The 22844-nt window shown below is 44.0% G+C and overlaps 1 protein-coding gene across 3 annotated transcripts in view; it reads right to left on the bottom strand.

The window, feature by feature from the left end:
- LOC129508045 (protein HIRA) overlaps positions 1 to 22844 on the bottom strand; it is an 89350-nt gene that overhangs the window by 56726 nt on the left and 9780 nt on the right. For 2 of the 3 annotated variants that reach the window (XM_055322935.1, XM_055322937.1), the window contains exons 2-7: positions 13706 to 13768; positions 11725 to 11835; positions 10411 to 10501; positions 8977 to 9071; positions 2565 to 2660; positions 1183 to 1343 (exon numbers count right to left, since the gene is read on the bottom strand). In XM_055322935.1, coding sequence (XP_055178910.1) covers positions 1183 to 1343; positions 2565 to 2660; positions 8977 to 9071; positions 10411 to 10501; positions 11725 to 11835; positions 13706 to 13768 — 617 coding nt within the window. The other variant, XM_055322936.1, reaches the window with a different exon arrangement.

Here is a 22844-nt window from a genome sequence, read left to right as displayed (position 1 = left end):
GATGACATGAGCCAGAAAACCAGTCCCCTAAAGCTCAAGGTCAGTCTAGGGGCAGCCTTTAAGACTTAGGAATTAAGATGTTGCCTCATAGCCCCAGAGAAGGACATGACAAGGCGTGGACTGAGTGCAGTGACGTATTGGCCTCAACTTCCATCTGGGTCACAGATACAGGCGGTCCAGGCCCACCTGCGGCTGAGGAGTCCCGCCAGGTCCCACTGGGATTCCAAACATTCCTGCCTGTCTACCATAGCTGCCCCCAGGAACCCTGCTAGTGGGACCCTGCTGCCTAGTTGCTGGAGCCCTGAGGGGAAGCTCCGGAAGGCATGAGGGCCCATGTCCCCTGTACCAGGCTGCAGCCAATGAGGGCAGTGTTAAGTAGGGTGAATACTATTGCTAATGTGGTGCTGTTGGTTTAGGGAAAACTGAATACATGATTTCCACCTTCCTTCTGCAGCCAGCCCTAACCTGTGGGCAAATGTCTATACCTCCTGCAACTTTGCTCACAGCCCTTCCTCTGATGCAATCAGCACTCCTGGGCTGTTTCTGTACATTCTGGACAACTCCATCACCATATTCATAACAGATGTGAAAGTCTACCTTCACACTAGGCTCTAACCTTTAAGGGAGAGACTTCATCTCAGTCCACTTTCATTTCCTTTATCTAGTACTATCCTTCTCATAGTAGGGACTTAAAAACAAAATCTAACAAATAATGGAGAACTTGAACTCTGATTCCACATGAAACAAGAACGCAAATAAAGGAAAAGGTAGTAAAATACAATACAAGTCACTGTAGTCTGACCTCCAGACATTCTGCACACTGTACTGTTTATACTACCCAAGAAAAGAAGCTGGCTGGCCTGTAAAGTGCAAATCAGTAAGTAAAGCCACAGCACAGTCAGGAAAAATAAAAGATAGGACCTCCTCCACCTGTGTGGCACAATGGTATGGAGGAATCACCAAGGTTCTTTTCAGTTTTTTCTCACTTCAAAGTTGGACATTTAATACAGTTTGAGAAATGGAAGATTTTCATCATTTGACTCTTGGGCCAGAATGCCCATCCCAGAAAATGCTGACCTGTCTGCTCAGGCCTCTAGACTCTGCATTCACCCACAAGGTCTGGACCCCAGCCAACTCCTCTGTCCACAGAGGCCAGGGAGGCTGCTGGACCGAGCTCCTTACCTCATCAAAAGGCTTGGTGATGCTGGTCTCCAACTGCCAGTCTAGCGTTCTCCACACCTTTAGGCTGCGGTCATCAGCTTGAGAGGCAATGTATTTACCAACAGGGTCCCAAGTCAACCCCTTTACCAAGCCAGAATGGCCTCTCAGAGTAGCTAGAATTTCTGTGGAGGAAAAGAATAGATTGGAAAAGCATTAGCTAGGGGAAAATGACAAGTCTACATAGAAACATGAGCTGTAATCCATGGGCTATGGAAAGGCTGGCCAAGAGAAGGGAACTCAGGAGTCTACCTTGGCCAGCTCCCAATCCTGGGCACAAGCAGAAGAGCCCCCTCTGATCTTCTGTCAAGACAAAAGCAACCTGAAGGAAGAACTGCTTCTGGGAGGTGGACACTGTGATTTTCTTTCAGTCACAGCTAATACTGAGCCTGCACAGGTCTCCTAAAGGGCAGGCAAACAGGGAGCCAGGCTTGGGCCAGAGCCAAATTTTGCCCCTTTGACTTGTTTGCAGTTGGCAGCTCTGCCAGGGGTTTCCCCTTCAGAACGGAAGGCCATGCCCATCTGGGCTGTAACATCAATATTTCTGATTATGAACCACTCTGGCAGCTCCCTGATAAAGAACAGGGCTGACAGCTCAGGGGGACAGAGCACTGTGCTGAGAGTTCTTTGTAAGTCATCACTGAGAACAAAAGTGTGCAAGACAGCACATCCTAGAGGTCTGCAATCTAAATGTCACCCCAACTCTAAATCTGGCCCTCTGTGACCTGGACAAAAATGCCCCCATACACATAGTTGCTTATAAAGAGAGAAAATGACATGGGTCAAGTTCATGGAGGATGCTTTTTAGCCCACGAACAAAATATATTCCAAATACTAACAAGGAATAGAAGTAGCTTAAGAGTTATAAATTGCAGTGAAATGTCAGGTCATGCCATCTGTTATGACTTTAAACACATTAATAAGAAATACCAATCTTTTGCACAACTGGATTTGTTAGCCTTTATCTGCTTAAGGGCTTCAGAGAGGAGATGTTAACTAAGTGGAAGGCCAGAAGCCCAGCAGTGAGGAGGCATGCTTTCAAAGATATGTGTGTGTGTAGGGGGGTGCCAGATGCCCAAGAACATGCAACGCTACCCTATCACCTTCATGACAGCGTGGATGTGGCACATACATGCTAGCACTCAGTTATTATTTTTCTTTAACATATACCTCTTTTAAAACCTTAAGCGTCACTGATTAAGAAAAAAAGAACTGAATTTCTGACAAGACACATGTATCTCCATTCACTGTGAGATACTTATTACCACCAGCCTTAGGAGACAGAGAGCCCACACTGCTCCAGATGATCAGCCCATTTTTGCCGCCACCCAGTCAGAGGCCCAGACCTGGGAACTTCACAGCATTCCAGATGACGACAGTATTATCCACACTGCACGAGGCCAGCCAGGCATCATGGGGAGACCACGCTACATCCATCACATCTGGAAGACAGAGGGCTGGCAGTGAGTCTCTCTTAACTGGTGTGCAGACTCAGCAAGGGGGGCACTCGACACTTGTCTGCCAGGTGGGCCTGGAGCCCCTAGCATTTGACATTTTAGGAAACTTAACTTCAGATAATCATAACTAGACTGTTTTTTAACCAATCTGCAAAACTACCCCACTAAGGTTTTTGAACTGGTCATGACATTTGAAGCATCTGTGTGACCTCGCTCATCCCTCCGACAAACAAGGTAACTAGGGCCATAGCTGAGAGTTTGGGGCCAAATAGAAGAACCCTGGCTCCGATACCTGCTGGGTCTGTGGCCTCAGGCTCGCTAAGCATGCTTCTCTGATCCCAAATGGGCCTTTCTGAGCCCTTTGAGCATTACAGGCACAACACTCAGCAGAATGCTTAGCACACAGCCAAAGTTCAACAGCTGCTGAATAAGCGGGAGGCCATTTTTAGGCCCTTCTCAAGAACTGGCCTCACCTCTAAGACCCCATCAGAGCATCCCTTCCCTAGAAAGCCCCTAAACGCAGTACTCATGTTTCCTTCTTTATGAACAGTTTTCTCATCTGTAAAATGCAGATTAAAAAAAACAAAACAAAACACCCTATGCTCAGAGTGTTATTATGAGAATTAAATGTGAGAAATTGCTGTAGCATGGTGCCAGGCACACACCAAGGCATCGATAAAGGTCAGCTGTGATGGTGACGATGACGGGGCCCATCTTGCCGTGCAGATGTGATTTTTTCTAGCCTCTGTACCTGGTGCAGTGCTAGGTGTACAGAAGAATGGCTGGCGAGGCGAAGAAACAGAAACACAGCAGCAAGTTAATAGCTATCTAGTCCTCTCCCCATAAGATTTTTTGAAAAGGTGTAAGCAAAATACTCAAAACTTCTATTTTTTTTTTCTATTTTAAAAAAAATTTTCAGGGACAGTTTGATGAATTTTCTCCACAAGGTACTGCACTTTGTATTTCACACTGCATACACACTAGGGTGCTGCATTTAGTATCCTCATAGCCTATGTGATCCTGAGGGCTTCGTTTGTTCAGCTCTGCATTCTAGGTCTTTGAAAGCATTCACTACCATAAACAGACCTAATTCAACAATGAACTGTTAACTCGGTCCCAGGTTTTTAGGCCAACAAGCACACAGGTGTATGCCACTCTCTACGCTCTGGTTTATTTCCTGTGACTGATATCCTAAAGTGGGGCTCTAGGCAGAGTGCCTGAAGATTTTTCTAAGTCTGGACTCTAACTCTGTAGGCTGCTTTCCCGAAACCTCTAGGACTTCACACTTTTATAAGCAGAATGTTCATTTAAAAATCCTCTTATTAGCTTGAGGGTATGATTTGTTTCCCTTCTAACTTATTAAGTACATTTTGATGTTTAAACTTTGATTAGTAAACAGTGAAAATTTTTCATATCTGTCTAAAGTCTTCTTGGACTGTTTTGCTCCTACCTTCTGTCTGTTAGGAACTCTTTTGTTCAGTGGGTCTAACAAACACCAATGTAGTGCCTATAAAAATGAGGAATAAAAACCTCCTCTAGGAGCTTAGAGGCCAGGAGAGGCAGACATGTTAACATCAGATTTTCACCATGGTACCTAAGTCTGAGAGCAGAGAAGTGGCCAGCTGGGAATACCAGAAGAGAGATGTGATTTTTCCATCCAATTACCTGGACTACTGATAATACAGACATTAGCTTCAAATTCTATCAGTTTATCTTCCTATCCTATAGGAGATGTAGTAAAATCTCTTATTCTCCTTTGTGACCTCTTTTATTGCCTGTTAACCTTAAAAATATTCCCTCTGCTAGAGGTTTGATGAATATTCAATTGTTTTCTTCTGCTTTAATTATTTAGACTGTTTCTCTCTTTAATATCTAGAATTTATTTCAGTGCATGGTGTATTTAGTGAGGCTCTACATTTCTCTCTCCTCATCTATAAACTGTGTTGGTTGGTTTCAGTCTAGCTCTGTCCTCTTCTGGGTCTTTCTTGAGCATTCTCTAATGAGGCTTCCATCCAACTTCACCAACATGAACAGCACTTAGCTAAGGCCATGGGAGGCCTCCATATCAAGTCCAGTGATCAATATCCTCAGTCCTCACCTGACCTCAAAGCAACATGTAATGGGCTGCTCAACTGCTTCTCCCTCAAACATTCTTCCACTATCTAACTGGCCTCCTCTCCATCACAGCCTTTTTCACTGGTTCCTCATCACCCCCAAAGCCCAGCCTAGATCTACCCTTGGTCTCCAGTCCCACATATACTTCTCCCCTGTACTCCAGTCTCACATATCAAAATGCTTATGCAGCAGGGCCACTTATACCTCTGCTAGGCAATGCAAACGTGCCCCAAAGCCAATTCCTAAATATTTCCTTCAGCAAACATTTCTGTCCCACCCACACACCTTCCATCAGGTGATGGTAACCGTATCCTTGACACCCTCCACACCAGTTTCCAAGAAGCTGTCCTGATTCCTTTGCTTATCTCACACCCTACATATCATCCCCACTGCTCCTCCTGACTTCCACTGCTGCCTATAGTCCATGCAGCTGCTACAGGCCTCCTTACTCCTCTGCTCAAAACCCTGAGCCTTCCCATCTCACTCAAAGACCCCTTCACAGTGGCCTAGAAGGCCTGCCCCTGCTTCCCTCCCTGTTCATTCCCCATGTCCTATCCTCAGGTGGTTCTCTGAACATATCAAGCACACGTCCACATTCCAAGGCTGCTGTCCTGGCTATTCCTTTGGCCTGGAAAACTCTTTGAATGTGCACACCATTGTCCTCTAACCTCAATGTGGTCTTCCCTTGGGTGTCACCTTCTCAGGTAGGCCTCCCAGAGAATGCCATCTTATTTTGCTCCATAGCACTTATTTTCTAGTTTCTGATGTGACTAGTTGTCTGTTTCTAAGAATGTAAACTCCCTGAGAGTAGAAAAGCACCCAGAACATATCAGGTTCTTAATAAATATTTGTTAAATAAACTTGGGGGGAAAAAAGCATCTTTATTTTATTTGGTCTTTCCATTTATGGAATTTTATCTCTCTCAAAAAAGGTTGTGGTTTAATTCTTACAGATCTCATACATTTCTTGGTAACAGCATTCCCGAGTATTTACAATTTTTTCTTCCTGCTGTGTAAGAGTTCTCTTTGTAGCATCAGATATTCTAATTCACTATTACTAGCGAAAGATGAATAATTAAAAATTTTCCTATATGATTTCAATTCAACAACTCATTTTTAGTTCTAGGTGCTTTTCAACACTTTTTAAGTTCTAACAACTGTGAACTTAATGTTTTGCCATTAGTTTGAAAGACATAGGACTTTTTTCATGTTAAGGAAATAGCTTCCTATGTCCACTTAAAAATATTTTTATTGGGGTATCCCTGGGTGGCGCAGTGGTTTAGCGCCTGCCTTTGGCCCACGGCGTGATCCTGGAGATCCGGGATCGAATCCCACGTCGGGCTCCCGGTGCATGGAGCCTGCTTCTCCCTCTGCCTATGTCTCTGCCTCTCTCTCTCTTTCTCTCTCTCTCTCTCTGTGACTATCATAAATAAAAATTAAAAAATATATATATATATATATTTATTGGGATGCCTGGATGGCTCAGCAATTGAGCATCTGCCTTCGGCTCAGGGCGTGATCCTGAAGTCCCGGGATCGGGTCCCACATCGGGCTTCCTGCATGGAGCCTGCTTCTCCCTCTGCTTATGTCTCTGCCTCTCATGAATAAATAAATAAAAAATCTTTAAAAAATATTTTTATTAAAAATTGATGCTGAATGATCTGATATCCCTTTCAGAACACCTAAGATGACTGTTTTGTTTTTTTTTTTTAAGGATGCTCCATGCCCAACTTGGGGCTTGAACTCATGATCCTGAGATTAAGAGTCATATGCTCTACTGACTGAGCCAACTAGGAGCCCCAAGGGCCTTTTCTTATTTAACCTTCTAGTATGTTGTTATAGTAACAGATTCCCTTTACACAAAACTCTCACTTTTATATAAATCATGTTTAGTCAAAATGAATTACTGTTTTTAAAAGTTATCAAAATCACGAGCATATGTTTTTTATTTTTTCATATTCGTCTATGTTTTTACTATTTGTTTTTTAGGTTTTGGGAACCCAGGGTGACAGCTTCCTTTGAAGAATAAATATTTCTACACTCTGGAATAATTTTTCTTAAAAGCTTGAAACAATACATCAACAAATCAAAAAGTAATTTTGAAAAGGAAGCATTTCTGATTATTTCAATTTTTTCACTGGTTATTTAAGTTTTCTTAACCTTATGTTGCCAATTTTGAAAATTCCTATTTTATAGAAAACTATTTCTTTTAGCATTCTTTTTAGTTTAATAAACATTACGCTATACTCTGATAATTTTTTTCCCTCTGGGTTAAATGTTTTTCTAGATCCTTTACGTCTAATTTCACCTAGGTTTTTTTTTCCCCTAACCCCTCCCCATTAAATATGCCAACTTTGCTTTCAAAGACCCAGTGCTTTCTATTTATTTCTGCTTTCTCACTGATGTTTCTTCTTAAAGAGTTCTGCTCACAGCTGCTATCAGGACCACCAAACAAGGAGTGGGTGTTTCTGCTGAAAGTAGGCAACTCGACTTGCCTGGTAAAGGAGAGCCCTGGGATGGTGGGCCTGGAGAGAAGTTGAGGTTTGGCTCAGTCCAAGTCTCAGGTTAAGGAACCCATCAAGAGCCTCATGGAAGCCCCACCTTACATTTAAACACCTGCATGGATACTTTCTCCAAGTTCCAGAGGAGTCCAATTAGACTCTCTGTGGGCAATTGTGAGTAAGTGAGGTTAAATTACACATTTTTATGGTTATCAACAATTATACAATGCTACTCTGTCAGCTTTTAAAAATGTGGAATTAGGGGCAGCCCGGGTGGCTCAGCAGTTTAGTGCCGCCTTCAGCCCAGGGTGTGATCCTGGAGACCCAGGCTACCTGCATGGAGCCTGCTTCTCCCTCTGCCTGTGTCTCTCTGCCTCTCTCTCTCTCTCTCTCTCTCTCTCTCTCTCTCTCTCTGTCTCTTATGAATGAATAAATAAAATCTTTAAAAAAAATGTGGAATTAAGCTATGGTCACCAAGAGATGGGTTTGTTCACCTTTAAATTGTCTATGGAGTATCTGTAGAACATAATACTGTTAGTGGATTACAACCAATGCCTTTCCAACCCCCCCCCCCATCTTCTCCCAGAGTTCCAGGCTCAATTCCAATGATCTTGTGACATTCTTCACTGCCCCTACTCCCAAAACTCAGCATCCCACGCTGAATTGTTGTCCACTCTTGTAAGCCCACTATCATTATGGTCTGAAAGGGGACACCCCTGGCTATGCAGGCACCAGCTAGGAATCTCTCTCATCTCTCCCCTGCTTTGTCCTAAGAATTTCCCAAGTCAGTCTCTCCCCTCCAAACCAATTATCCCAGACCCGGTTCAGGCTTTTGTAGTTTCCATCTGAACCACTGAAACAAGCTCATTTTCTACAACTGTGTCAGATTGATCTCCCTCTTACACCTCAAAGGTTTTAAAGCCTCCCCATCTCTTCCACAATAAAGGTCACCTTCATTAATAGGGAACATAAGCCTTCAATGATCTGGCCCTTGACACTCAGCCAGCCCCACTCTGTTGCAGCTTCCTGCCTTGTACGCAAAGATTCAACTGTGGTGAAACCATGCACACCAGGCCTTTCTGGCTTCTGCTATCCCCCTGTCTGGAAAATGCTTCAGGCCATTCTTGGGCACTAGACCACAGGCTTTCTGAGGTACAGTCACTCTGGCATCCCTGGCATGAGTGTACAGCACATGGCTTTAGACTGCTATTAACTGACCTTCTCTTCAGTCCAAATCTGCAAAATGTGTCCTTTTTCATTCCAAGTCTATTAAACACTTTGCAAATATACTCAAGGTCAAGGGGGTCATTGGGCCCCTTTTCATGTGTGCTAGTTTCTGTGGAATAAATAAAGTGTGCTTACGGACTTAGTGATCCACTGATGAAGGTATTGATTCAGTTCACCAGGATAAACAGCAGAACGTGGGGATTTCTACATTGAAGATATAAACATATACCCCATGAGGGCAGGAGTGGGGGCACTGAATGCAGCTGGAGGCAGGCAGTGGAGACAGTGACTGCAAAGACCCCGAAGGACAGGCATGGTGTGACCAATGGTGATGGGGAGGGACGGCCCAGACACAAGGCTGTTTTAAGGACCAAAACAGTCCACAGGGGCCATGGAGGTACTGCTGCTGACCTCAGACAGCTGCCAGGGCCGCCCACCCCAACAGGCAGCCCCACTCACCGCCTGAGTGACTCCGGAGGATAGAAACACATCGCCACTGCTCCACATTGGCAAGCTTACCACTGGAGCCAAACACGGTGCTGGGGCCGATGTACCTGTGTGAAAGAGGAGTCAGAAAGGCACTCCAAGCATGCTCTAGGCACTGCACAGAGATACTCACTGCAGCGCGGCTTATCATGGCAGAGAGAACAAAGCAAAATCAGGCAATGGCTGGAAAGCATCAAATTGCTGAACAACAGGGGCTGATTAAGTAAGTCATGTTCCATGCACTTGATGAAATACTACATAGCCATCACAAATCTTGTGGTAAAAGACTATTTACTGCATGGGGAAATGTTCACCATATATAATTAAGTGAAAGAAGCAGGCCACAGGACATCCTATACAATATGATAGATATCATTATGTAAATAAATAAATGAAATACGTGTAACATGGATATCATCTATGCGTGGAAAATGGATCAGAAAGACAGACATGAAAAATACCAAAATATTAGCCATGGCTTTCTTTGGATGGTGATTTTTATATATTTCTTCAGATTTCCAAACTATACACTACATATGTTATTTATGTTGACTAAGACAGCAAAATCAATGACAGTCTTTTTAAAGCCCTCTTGCAAAGCATTGAAAGCACAGGTACTAGCTCTTGCTGTGCAAGCAGCCTGGGAGTTCCCCATTGAGGTAGCACTGACAGAACTGATGCACAGAGCCTCTGTTAACACAATTTGCTCCTATAGAACTCTTTACGAACTCCCAGAAAGAGCTCAGTAGTGAGCCAAAGGAGACAGCGCACCTCTGTCCTCATGGCCATGGCGACAGGGTCACTCTGGCTAAGCAGTGAAGTAGAGTCTGGTTTCCTAGTCTGACTGGCCCCCAGAGTCACTTAGTGAGCTGGTTATGGAGTAGAGTCCCAGGACCCACCCTGAGAGACTCTAAGTTTATACAAAAAGTTTTCTAGGTGATGATTAGTTCATTATGGGTACAGAGCAGGCACTTTCAAGGGGGCTCCTTAGAGTCCTAGGGTGTGGCTGACAGAGAATGGAGTGAATGGCAAAGAGGGTGGGCTCCCGATCCCCTCCCCCAGATTCCATCAGAGCACTTTGACTTTTACCTATGTTGTATGTTGGGAAATTTCATTTGAAAAGCAAAACAAACAAAGCTACCAATGTCAGCAATGGAAACGATTAGCATTCCTCTTCAGGTGGAAACCCTGCAGCCCCGTGAGGGGGCGACTGAGCAGGTCTCCAGGCAGGTGGGTGGCCTCCCAAAGCCTTAGGCCCTAGCTGCTCCTGGACTGTGTGTGCTTCCTGCTACTCAGGAAGTTGGAGCTCTAGGGACTTCAGTGTCAGAGTAGGGAAAGGTGACTATGATTAAGACCAGCAAAGAAGCTTCTAAAAATAAAATGTGAAGAAAGGAAAATGATGCTTACGTAGCCCGCTTCCACACCATAATCAGTTTGTCATCTCCCCCAGAAGCTAAATACATCCCACTGTTTGACCACCGCACACAGTTCACACATGCTGGGAAGAAAAAAAAATAGGGTGATGAAAATCCAATAGTCACGCCCATTTGTTTTATGCAGAGTCTGGCAAGATGCAAAGGGTTTATAAAACCTATTCTCTCTCAACTATTCAAGGCATCCACTATGGGTGAGTCCCAGAAGAACAATCCAGATCAAATACTATCCTACTTATGCTGTAATAACAAATGACCAGGACAGAGTTTGGAGGGGAAAAGTCTACATAACCTGAGAAGTGTTAGTGCTGGATGAATCAATCAATATAAGGAAGTGAATTTCCATGAAAACTGATAACTAAATCTCATTATTTCAAAAGGGTTACCTCATGATGAGATGTGTTTCTGAGCAGGGAGAATTTTTTAAATGAGGGCATGAACTAAAAAGGCTGAGATGCCTTTTCCAAAACTTTCAGGGGAACAAGCCTGCTAGAGCATAAAACCCTGACTTCATCCCATCTAACGCTTTTAAATTTGGATTTTCCAAACTTGTCAGCACTGCAGGTTGTCTGGTTCTGCACTTATAAATTAAAACAAGCAGAAATGCCTCCTAGGCCCCCAAATGGGTTAGAGCCTCTGGGAGCACTCGCAGCTCAGCCTTTGGGAACCCTGCAATACAAGGGATATATCCAAGTTGTTGGACTTGTGTTCTAGGTTGGAGGGCATGGAGGCATATTGGGAGAGCAAGAACACACAGAGGTTAAGGAAGGGGACATAACTGTTAATGGAGCATCTCAGGGGAGGCAGCTAGGTTGGAAACCAGAGCCAGATACAGTCACCCTGATGCTCAGAGGCAGGAAAATAAGGCGCTAAACGTAGGAAAGGAAACCACAACACTGTCCAACCATCAAAAGATCCTGGCAGAGGGCCTCAGAGTGACACAGTGGCAATCTGAGACATTTTGGTGAATTGTCTTTAATACACCCTTCCCCAGAACCCTACTGCTTCCAGGTTGCTGGCCCCAAAGCCCCATGGAATCAGGCAGTAACGACTCATGAGCAGGAAATCACCAGAGGTACCTGCAGACTGTCCAAAGATGGTTCTGTGGGCGGGCCGAGTCTTCTGCCGAATAACTCACCCAGGTGTGCAGCCAACATCTGTGCCTTCAGACAGCAGGCCGAGGGGAGTTACCGCCGCACGGGGCCTTATCTTTCTAATTACAAACACATGTGCTAACCTTGGGCACTCTGCCAACACGCAAAGCCTGCAAAGGGCCACTCTGTAATACCTAAGTGATTGTCCATCTGGCAAAGCATCTTGGGAATATTTTCATCCTTCTCGTCATCCTCCTGGAGGACTGGAGACATATTCCAGATCACAACCTTCCCAGAATCCTGTCCTGGAATGAAGGAGCAGAAATAATTCAATGTTCAAGAAGTAGAAATCTGATACTAACTCTGAGACATAGTCCTCATTTACCTTTCACAAACTATAAGGGACTAGATCAGAGAAGAATAAATTCGCATTACTCACGTAAGTTATAGAAAAGAAATGAAGAAAAGTGCTAATAGGGATCAAAAAGCATATGGATTTAGTAGTAGGGGGAGGCCAACCTGACTTTGAAAAGAACTTTGGACTAGAAATCAGGAGAGGGGACTGAACTCTAGTCTGTCTCTAACACAGATCCCTTAGGAGCCCCTCTACAGAAGCTCCTCATCCCTGCCCAGACCCTCACTCCTCATCCGTAAGCTAAAGAGCTAGAAAAGCTGATGGATGTCCCAGGACCCTTTCAGGTATGTACATGGGAACCCTAGCAACCAAGGGGAACAGCACATCCCTGCCAGTACTTTGATCCCTTTCTAGGTGCTGCCTGGAGTCCGTGGCTGCTTCTAGAGCTGACTGGATGCTTTGAGACCTAAGTCTGAATTAAATTGCCCTGAACATAGGAAAAAAAGGCTGATTACCTATCTGCCCTCTGCTGTCACCTACAGATGGGAGATCAACCAAAGGAAGGCATTTAGGGTTCCCGGGATCATAAGGCGATGTACTACTCTGCTAAAAAATTTATCTATGCATTTGACAATGATTCTTCTTCTTCTTCTTTTTTTTTTTTCTTTTGGCCATGATTTTTCTTTCTAAGCTTTCAATTTACTGGTAACTAATGAAAGTCTGACCCCTTATTTAACTCTTACAGAGAAGCAAAAACCAATAAATGTCTACAAATGGGCATGTCAGAATTACCATAAGGCATACCTAAAGCTGCCTATTGGCCAGTATGTAAAAATATTTCCTACACAGCTCTTCCTGACCTTACTATACTGAGAAGGGTGGGAAGTTATGCCTCTTCTTATGGATGAGGGAAAAACCCCGTCCCCCAACTTAGTCCAATGGTCGTAAGTAACATCAGTGGGTACCTTCTGGTGCAGTCCACAATGTCCAGAAGGAGATCAAGGCCTCCCTGAATACCCCTGCAGCAGGAAGTCCATAGACAACGCACCCTGTAGCACCTGGCTTGAGTACCTGGAACTCACAGAGGTGCTCTGCAGGTGTTGTCCAGGGAGGCACTGGTCAGAGAAAGACACTGCTCTAGGCCAAAGCTGCTGGGGCTAGGATCTGTGGGAATGCTACCTTGTGCCACCATATATACATCTTGGTGTCTTGGCTTGAAAAATGACTGTCTTTCCAAGCAGGGCTGTTATTGTGACACTGCAACACTGGATGAAGTACACTGTGGACCATATATTTTCAAATGGTATGGGCACTTTTACTTGCCCACAGTGTACTTGTTCTCTAGTTCTCTATCTTAGTCGAACTCCTCTGAGGCCAAAAGATGGGCCTAGTAACTATATGATCACTTCCATATTTACTTTAACCACTTCTTCCCCTTTTTCAGATGAGAAAGTGCTGCCAGAACGAAGATAAGGACCCAATCTTAGCCTCTGGAGCTGGGAATCTATCCACGGAACCACCCACCATTCTCCATGTTCAATACGCTGCAGCTTGGGGATGCAAACTGATTTTAACATTAACCCAATGAATAGGAATTAGAAAGATATACCTACTACCAAAATATTTATACAGAGCAAGCACATTAGAGCCAAAAAAGGATTTTGATTTAACCTGTTCAGATAATAGATTATAATAATACATTTTAAATGGAGTCATATTCACATTGAAAAATGTTAAGTATTCTATCTTCAGCTCAGTGGGCAACCAGGAGAAGCAGAGCAAGGTATCAGGACTGTGAGTGCTCCCTCTCGTGAACGTACCTTGTCCTCCAGTTGCGAACTTGGTCCCGTCAGGGTGAATATCAACTGAAAAAATTGGCTTGCCTGGAAACAAAGGAAAAAAAAAAACACACACAACATCTACCTTGGCTTGTATTCACTGGAGAACAGCAAAAGAGTTAAAACATTTTTGAAATAGAGGTTATTTAAGTAATAACTCTCATCACTGCTCCTAGGAAAAAATAATATGCTGCCCATAAATTACCTTAAAGCTGCAGTGATCTAAAAGTTTCAGTTAAAGTATGAGCTGCTGGAAGACTCTCCAAGTGACATTAAATAGCTGAGTCTAAAAGGGAGACAAGGCATTTTGTCACTAAAACAACTGAGTCCATAGATAGGACTACCTCATAGGTTATGAGGTATTTATGACAGTATCTCTGAGTCACAGGGTTTACCTCTCCAGCCATCTCTCCATCCCATGGACCTGCACTTATTAGCTGGCAGCTTGGACCCTGGCCTTTCTGCCTCACTGCCTGACAGCTGGGTAGGACCAATAGCTGACTGTGATCACAGGTATCACCTCCCTCATGCTTCTGTTTGCAAAAATTCTCCTGTGTATTTGTGCTGCATCGAAGTCCATAGAGAATCAGCCTTCTTGGCATCTCTGACGGTTGAACTTCTTCCACAGGATGTACCCTGTTCAACTGGATATTCAGTCCCTCTAGGGGGAAGGACTATAGTTTTTAGCTCCTTGGAGTCTCCACAGGGTGCAGAGCCCATAAAGCTGTATGGCTAGCTTGGTGGATCAGACTGGCAAAGGCGTCATGACAGCTTCAAAATCCAGCAGGCTAGAAGTATTCCTGAGACCTGGGCCCTATGGTGTTTGTCAGCTCCCTGGTATACTTCCATGCTAAGAGTGGCAGGTCAATTGTTGTCAAGTTCATCACCATATCCTCAGCTTCTAGCATAGGCCCAGTGAGTGGTGGCTCAGTAACATTCATTCAGTGACATCAGAAGCATGACAATAGACTGAACATCAGCAATCACTATTATAGACAAGGTGCTGTTGCCAAGGAGTCTCTTGGTTGAGGATGCTCTGTCTCCATTACCTAAGAGGAGTTGGCATGGACACCAGAAAGAAGGTTACTAGCACTAGAATCACATGATGGCAAGTACAGGCAGGATAGGATGAGGCAGGGGCAGGCAGTAGCTGAAAGTCCTCCAGGGCTACTGTCAAAGTGTGGAAAGTCAAATATTGGTACCCAAAAAGGCAATCACCAGCATGAGCCCCAAACAATAGACGGCTCACCTTACCTTCTTCCACAGAGCCACATCCCTAACAGGCAAACTGAGCCTGAGCTTCCACAAGACAAGGGGAAATGTGCTCTCCTTGTCATTACATGGTAGTGGGGAAACAGCTGTGTAAGGCCCCCAGTAAGCAGATGTGCCAAATGCCAGGGGCCTTATTTTGTCTCAGAGAACAAGCAGAAATCCTAGGAAAGTTGGAAATCATATCACATATTATTTCATCTCTACTACTTACTGAAACCCAATTCAACAAGGGCTGCTACAGCAGGCCCCAGTCATCCTGGCAGCTCCAGCCTGGTCCCTGAGACCCTCAGTCACCTCCCAGCCCATACCTAAGAGCCAGGGCTCTATAATAACAGGTCGAGTTCAACCCAGTAGCTGATTGCCTTTCTGGAGTACATGCAGTATACTCAAAGCTTCCCCAGATGTGCAGACCCTAATTAGCCCCATCTTCATCTTTAAGAAAAGAATCTAGACAACTATATACAGTGGGTAAAAGAAGGTAGGTACTGGGGGAACACAAGTAAGGACTGGAAATGTTCAAACTGGTGCTCTGGTGCCTATGCACTCAGACCTACACTGGCTTGCCACACTCTTCCTAGGTCAGGTAGCTGCCACATGTTTTAAGCCAGAGAGCCTGACACACTGCTGCTGAGCATGTGCCACATTTTCCCAGAGGCTGGGAAACAGGACTTGAGGGAAGCAGTAGCAAGAAGGTGGCTTTCTTGACCACTTGGGCCATGACAAGTGCCTGACAGGGAAGCCTCAAGAAACAAGGAAGGACAATTAGGGCTCTGTGCCCAGGCTAGAGCTATGCACACCATGGCATCTAGTGCTGAGCCTAAAGTTCAGTGTCCTGCCAGACAACAGAGGAAGGCGACTAATTAGCACCACTAAGAGCCTTGTGAAATTCAGAAGAGCAGACAACTCCAAGTATGGTGAGGACAGTGGCAGGAAGCCTCAACCCCATCAGTGCTGCCATCTCCACTCAGGACCTCCTAGGGAACTGCAGTGGGCCAGTCCTTGTAGATGCCAGCCAAGCTACTCCTTCCAGGAGAAACAGAGTCACAGTGGGTATAGCCCAGTGGAGCTCTCCTTCCCAGCCCATGACATGCTCTACTGAGCATCTGATGTACCTCTTCAAGCCCTGCAGGCAGCATGGTCTGGTGTATTCTCTTAAGTCTCACACTGTCCCATGAAGCGGATAGTTCTGACATCCTCATTTGACAGAGGGGGAAAATGAGGCACACAAGTTAGGAAAGTTGCCCAAGGCCACACAGCTGCCTTCTCCAGACCCTGAGCTTTAAGTATGTAATGTGCTGCCCTTCCAGGGGAAGCTAGGAGGGGACATGCCTGGAGATGCTGGGAGGGCTCAGATGATACTGCCTGGAGGGAACTGATTCAAAGCTCATAGGTGAAAGGTGAAGTAGGGAGCAAGAGCCAGAGCTATGTACACATGTGTAACTAGTCCTGATGACCTGGACTTGGTCTTGGACTGCTATACTAAGCATTGATCACCCTCTGGCAAACCAGATTTCTCAGGACTCCTGATCTTGCATGCTTCCCTTCCCTTGAATTTGGGTTAGTTCTGTGATTTGTTTTAACTAACAGAAATGACTGAAGTGATGCTGCTCCAGCTCTGAGATTAAGCCTAAAGAAGTTCAGCTTTTGCCCTCTGGAAAAAGGCAGTTTCCATGTAATAAGACCATGTACTCTGAGACCACTGTCCTGAGACCCCCAAGCTGGCCACATAGGAAAGGTCAAAGAACCCAGATGACAGTGAGAACCAGGGCTCTGACACAGGACCCAGGGTGAACTGTTCTGGCCCCAAACTGCTCCAGCCATCCCAGCAGGTTCTGTGCAGAACTAAGATGAGCTGCCCTGCTGAGCCTGGCCAGGTTTCACAATCACAAACAAATAATAAAATAGCTATTGTTTTAAGCCAGCAAGTTTTGGGAGAGTTTGTTATACAAGAGATAACTCAAAATGCTAATTCATTCACTTTTCTGCCTAAGGCAACTGGAGCTGCATATTTGTCATTTTCACCAAAAAAAAAAAAAAAAAAAAAGTTCTGACTCAGCATCAGATTTGAGAAGGCCATCAGGGAGGAACATCCACCTGGCCATAGGAGTACTTTTCAGTTCCTTAGGTCTGTGAGATACTGTATTATATGTCCCTTCAAGAAGCACATCAAAATGACTCATGTGCAAGTCAAAGACAAACCTGACTCCCCAAGAGCACACACACATAGTCAATCCTAGCTGAGCAGAGGGGCTCTGTTGCACAGGTACCCACCACAGCCCAAGTCTTCCCCACCATACCATTCACAGCATCAATGGGATGTTTTCTCATCCATCCACCTTGGTGGTTGTCTATGAGGCCTGCTATGGGACTAAACACAGGAAAAGTAAAGCTACGAAAGGTTCAACCCTGCCCTCAGGAAGCTCTCAGTGGCAGGTGTCTGCACAGGTGGAAAGCTACCTAAATCAGCTTGGGCTTCCTACAGAAACCACAACTGAAGTGAGTCCCAAAGGCTGAGGAGGAGTCAGCCAGAAGGGTAGCGAAGGGAATTTCAGGCACAGGGGACATGGTATGGAATACAGAATACTCCTGACAAGCTGCCAGAGTGCAGGGAGAGAAGAGGCTCAGGAGATGGGTAGGGGCCAGCAAGACCCCACTGAGGAACTCAGACCTTCCTTTATAGCTACCTCTGAAAGAAGGGAATGCCAAGGTCAGATTCACATTTCAGCTCCACACAGCTGTGTAGGGCATGGGCTGTTTTAAAGACTGGAGGAGGCTTCAAGGCTCCAAGGAAGGCAGAAACGAGGGCTGGGAACAGACCTCGATTTAAACAGTGAACATGCTTGGGCAGAATTCTCAGCCCTGCCACTCAACAACTATGTGGCCTTGAGTAAGTTCTTGAATGTCTCCAAACACTAGTTTCCTAACCTGAACAGTGTGGAAGAGACAGGTACCCTTACAAACATCTTCTGAGAGAGATTAAGATGCCATGCCACATTGCTTCAAAGATGCACACATGTTACATGTGAACACTTCTGAGATCACGATGTGCTTTGGTGAAAGGTGTGACTGGGGTAATGGGCACCACGTTTCCTTTTGTAGAAATGTGCCACAGTCAAAGAAATATGGTAGTGCACCTACACAAAGTCATCAGCATGATGCTGACTTCCTACCTCCTTCCAGCACTACTCTTCAGTCCAAGGAATACAGTGGTTCACATTCCCTCAGCAGGAACGGACCTCCTTTTTTTTTTTTTTTTTTTTAAAGGGCTCTTTGAGGTATTGCTGAGGGAAAGGATCTATGGCTTGACTAGTGACAAAACTTTTCCTGTGGAACAGCACAATATTAAAGATGAATTCCCAACTACTTCCTGCATTCCATCTTTCTTTGTACAAAAACAGAGACAAAAGAGAAATTAATCCAGTACCTGGGCCCTAGAGTTGCCAGGCAATCTCACATCCTCTGAATGACAGTGGCCAGCATGTTCTCCCTGTACACCCACCAAAGCCCGTTCTCCTTGGGGCTCTGCTTCCACGTCACCCTTCCTGGACACCTTGCACCCCTCCTCAGACAACAGATAGCACCCCGCTGTCACTCTCTCCACAGACAGTTATGACAGTTAGCCACTGTTCCCTGTCTGGGAGCTGCCGATCTGACGACTGCAGCATGAGTGCTCTCCTTCTGGCAGGAATAGCGTGTAAGGTACAGAAGCTGAATTCTGACATGTGTGGCCGGAGAGAATCCTCCTCCTTCACATGAGGGGAAAAGACCCAAGGAAGGAGGCCAAAATGTAGAACTTAAGAATAGCTGGCCCTCTTGGTGGCCTTCAGATCTGTGGTTTGGACTCCTGTCTTTGGGCCTTTACGATCTGACAGCTCACCAGGCAGATCCAACTGCAACACCTGTGAGCATGTCCTGCTGGAATGGAAGCTTGGGGGAAGTTGAGGCCCTTTGCCTACTGCACATTGTTCCTGGAAACACTTCTGTACAGCCCATTAATACCTGGTTTTAACAAATTTTGGCAAATTTGTAACTAAAAATGAAACATGGGGAAATGTTTGAAACATTAATTAAGCAAAAAAAAGTTACAAAACAGTATTAAAATATAAGGTGGGTGCAAAAGACATGATCTTGTATGTAGAAAAACTTGAAGATTCCACAGAATAAAAAAATTTAATAAAGTTGAATGACATAAAATCAACAAACATTAGTTTCATTTCTATACATCAACAGTGAAAAATCCTAAGAAGAAACTAAGAAAACAATTCCATTTCAAATAGAATAAAAAAATACTTAGAAATAATAAACTTAACCAAGAGGGCCAAAGACTTGAACACTGAAGACTAGAAAACAGGACAGAAAGAATTAAAGACACAAATAAATGGAAAAACATCCTGTGTTCACAAACTGGAAGACTTAATACTGTTAAGAGGTCAACAATACCCAAAGTTCTACAGATTTAATGCAATGCCTATCAAAACTGCAATGATAGAGGCATTGGCTGGCTCAGTCAGTACCAAGTGTGCGAATCTTGATCTCAGGGTTGTGAGTTCCAGCCAGCCGCTTGTTGGGGAATAGAGTTCACTTAAAAAAAAAAAAAAAAAAAGCAATGACATTTTTTGCAGAAATAGAAAAAACAATCCTATTATTCTTATGGAGTCTCATGGGACCCCGGATAGACAAAAGAATCTTGGAAAAGAACAAAGTTGGAGTCTTACACTTCCTGGTCTCAAAAGTGACTACAAAGCTACAGTAATCAAAACAGTGTTTTATTGGCATGAAAACAGACCTACAGACCAGCATAGCAGAATAGAGAGCATAGAAATAAACCCTTGCATATGTGGTCAAGTGATTTTCAACAAGGGACCAGTCCATGAGAAAAGGACAGTTTTGTTAACAAATGATGCCAGGAAAAATGAACACTCGCATGCAAAAGAAAGAAGCTAGATCCTTATACATATACAGAATTTAACTCAAAATGGATCAATGATCCAAATGTAAAACCCAACACTATAAAACTCAAAGAAACATGAAAGAAAGTTCAACACCACTGGATTTGGCAATGATTCTTAGATATAATACCAAAGACATTTAAAGAAAAAAAAAAGACAAATTGGACTTGAAAATTAAAAACTTTTGCCCACCAAAGGGCACTATCAACAGAATAAAAAAGCAACCCACAAAACAGGAGTAAATATTTGTTTGTTTGTTTTTTTAAGATTCTATTTATTTATTCATGAGAAACAGAGAGAGAGAGAGAGAGAGAGGCAGAGACACAGGCAGAGGGAGAAGCAGGCTCCATACAGGGAGCCTGATGTGGGGCTCGATCCCAGTCTCCAGGATCACGCTCTGGGCTAAAGGCAGCACTAAACTACTGAGCCACCCGGGCTGCCCCAGGAGAAAATATTTGTAAACCACATATCTGATGAGGGATTAATGTCCAGAAATACAGAGAACTCCTAAAACTCAATGACAGAAAGCAGAAAAAAACATTCAAAAATGGGTAAAGGACTTGAACAGACATTTCTCCAAAGAAGACAGACAGATGGCCAACAAACATAAAAAGATGCTCAACATCATTAGCTACCACAAAAATGCAAATCAAAACCAGAATGAGATTATTACCTCACATCTATTAGGTCAACTACTATTGAAAAAGAGAGAAGGAAAGAATAACAAGTGCTAGTAGGGATGTGGAGAAATTGGAATCCTGTGCATTGCTGGTGGGAATGTAAAATGGTATAGCCACTATCAAGGCAGTATGGACATTCCTTAAAAAAATTAAAAACAGAATTACTCATGATCCAGCAATTCCACCTCTGGATATATATCCAAAAGAATTGAAAGCAGGATCTGGAAGAGATATTGTACACCCAGGTTCACAGCAGCATTAGTCACAATAGCCATGAAGTAGAAGCAATATAAGAATTCATTGACAGATGCATGGATAAGCAAACTGTGGTGTATACACATAAAAGAATATCATTTAGCCTTACAGAGGAAAAAGATTCTGATGCAGTCTACAACATGGATGAATCCTGAAAACGTTATAATTAACATAAGCTAGTCACAAATAATACATGATGTAATTTATATGAGGTCTCTAGAGCAGTCAAATTTATAGACAGAAAGTAGAGTGGTGGTTGCCAGGGCCTGGAAGTAGGGAGAATGGGAAGTTTTAGTTTGCAAGATGAAGAAGCTCTGGAGATTGGTTTTACAACAGTGTGAACATACAAAACACTACTGAATTATACACCTGAAAGGTGGTTAAGATGATAAATTTTGTTAAGTATATTTTGCCACAACTTGAAAAAATGCTAACCCAAACCAAACCAAACCAATCTATCTATATACCTATATAACTCTATCCACACACCTACCTACCTATCTGTAAGGTATGGGGCATGAGAGGGTTATAAAAGGTATTCACTGCAACTCCTCAATGCCTTGACTATAGTGGTGGATACATGAACCTACACAGGTCAAACACTATAGAGAACTAAACAACCTGGGGTGCCTGGGTGCCTCTTCAGTCAATAAAGCCACTGACTCTTGATTTCAGCTTAGGTTCTGATCTCAGGTCCCAGGATTGAGCCCTGTGTCCGGCTCCATGCTCAGCACAAAGTAGGCTTGTCCCTCTGCCTCTGCTCCTCCTAGGTGCTCTCTCTCTCTCTCTCTCAAATAAATAAATAAAATTACTAAAAAAAAAAAAAAAAAAAAAAAAAAAAAAAAAAAAACTAACCTCCTACCCAAACACAAATGAGTACAAATACAAGTGGAGAAGTCTGAGTAAGACAGATGGTTTGTGTCAATATCAATGTCAATGTGATATTACACTGTTTTAAAAATGTTACCAGTGGGAAAAACTGAGAAGAGAGTACAAAGAATCTCTTATGTTTCATTCCACTGTGTGGTCATCTACAACTATCTCAATAATAAGTACACACATATCTATGGTCTGTTTTTAAATATGCCTGTGTGGGGCAGCCCAGGTGGCTCAGCAGTTTAGTGCCGCCTTCGGCCCAGGGTGTGATCCTGGAGACCCGGGATCGAGTCCCATGTCAGGCTCCCTGCATGGAGCCTGCTTCTCCCTCTGCCTGTGTCTCTGTCTCTCTCTCTCTCTCTCTCTCTCTGTGTGTGTCTCTCATGAATAAATAAATAAAATCTAATATTTTTTTATATATTTATATATATATATACACACACACACACAAGTATATATGGATGTGTGTAGTAATATAAAATAAAGGTAAATATCAAAACATCAGTGGCTGTCAGCAAAACAGACTCCTAATGCAGGTGATAATGTGTATTTACATCTACAACCAGCCATCTCTTGAGAGACGTGTGTACCTAAATACTCTAATGTGCAGCTCGTTCCTCTATCCAGCTGTCTACAGACATTTCATCTTTAACTTCTCCACAACGGAACTCCCAATCTTCCACCCAAACCTGCTCTACCCATCATCTTCCCATCAGCAAAGACCATGCCTGGGACAGGGGAAACCAACAGGCCCAGCACAACGCGCCACCCCCCCATGACTTTTCTGGCCTCATCTTCTGCCTCCGCCCCCAATCATTGGCCTCATGCCCTGGCCTCCCCTCTGTTCCTAGACTGCGCAGGAGTGCTTCCACAGAGTGCCCTGCACTGCTTCCTTCCCAGACACACACATTCTTTTCTCATCATCTTTTAGTCTTTGCTCAAATGCCACCCTCTCACTGAGATCTGCCCTAAGCACTCTACCTGAAAGTAGTACTTCCTCAACTTGGCACAACCAATCCCAATTCTCATCTACTTTTTTTCTTAGCAATTTCTTACATATTGTATAATTTCCTTTACTGCATGTTTGTC

The sequence above is a fragment of the Nyctereutes procyonoides genome, unplaced genomic scaffold (assembly GCF_905146905.1).
Source record: "Nyctereutes procyonoides isolate TBG_1078 unplaced genomic scaffold, NYPRO_anot_genome, whole genome shotgun sequence".
Lineage (NCBI taxonomy): Eukaryota > Metazoa > Chordata > Mammalia > Carnivora > Canidae > Nyctereutes > Nyctereutes procyonoides.
The sequence above is the reverse complement of the archived record's forward strand: the minus strand, read 5'-3'. Positions and strand labels throughout refer to the sequence as shown.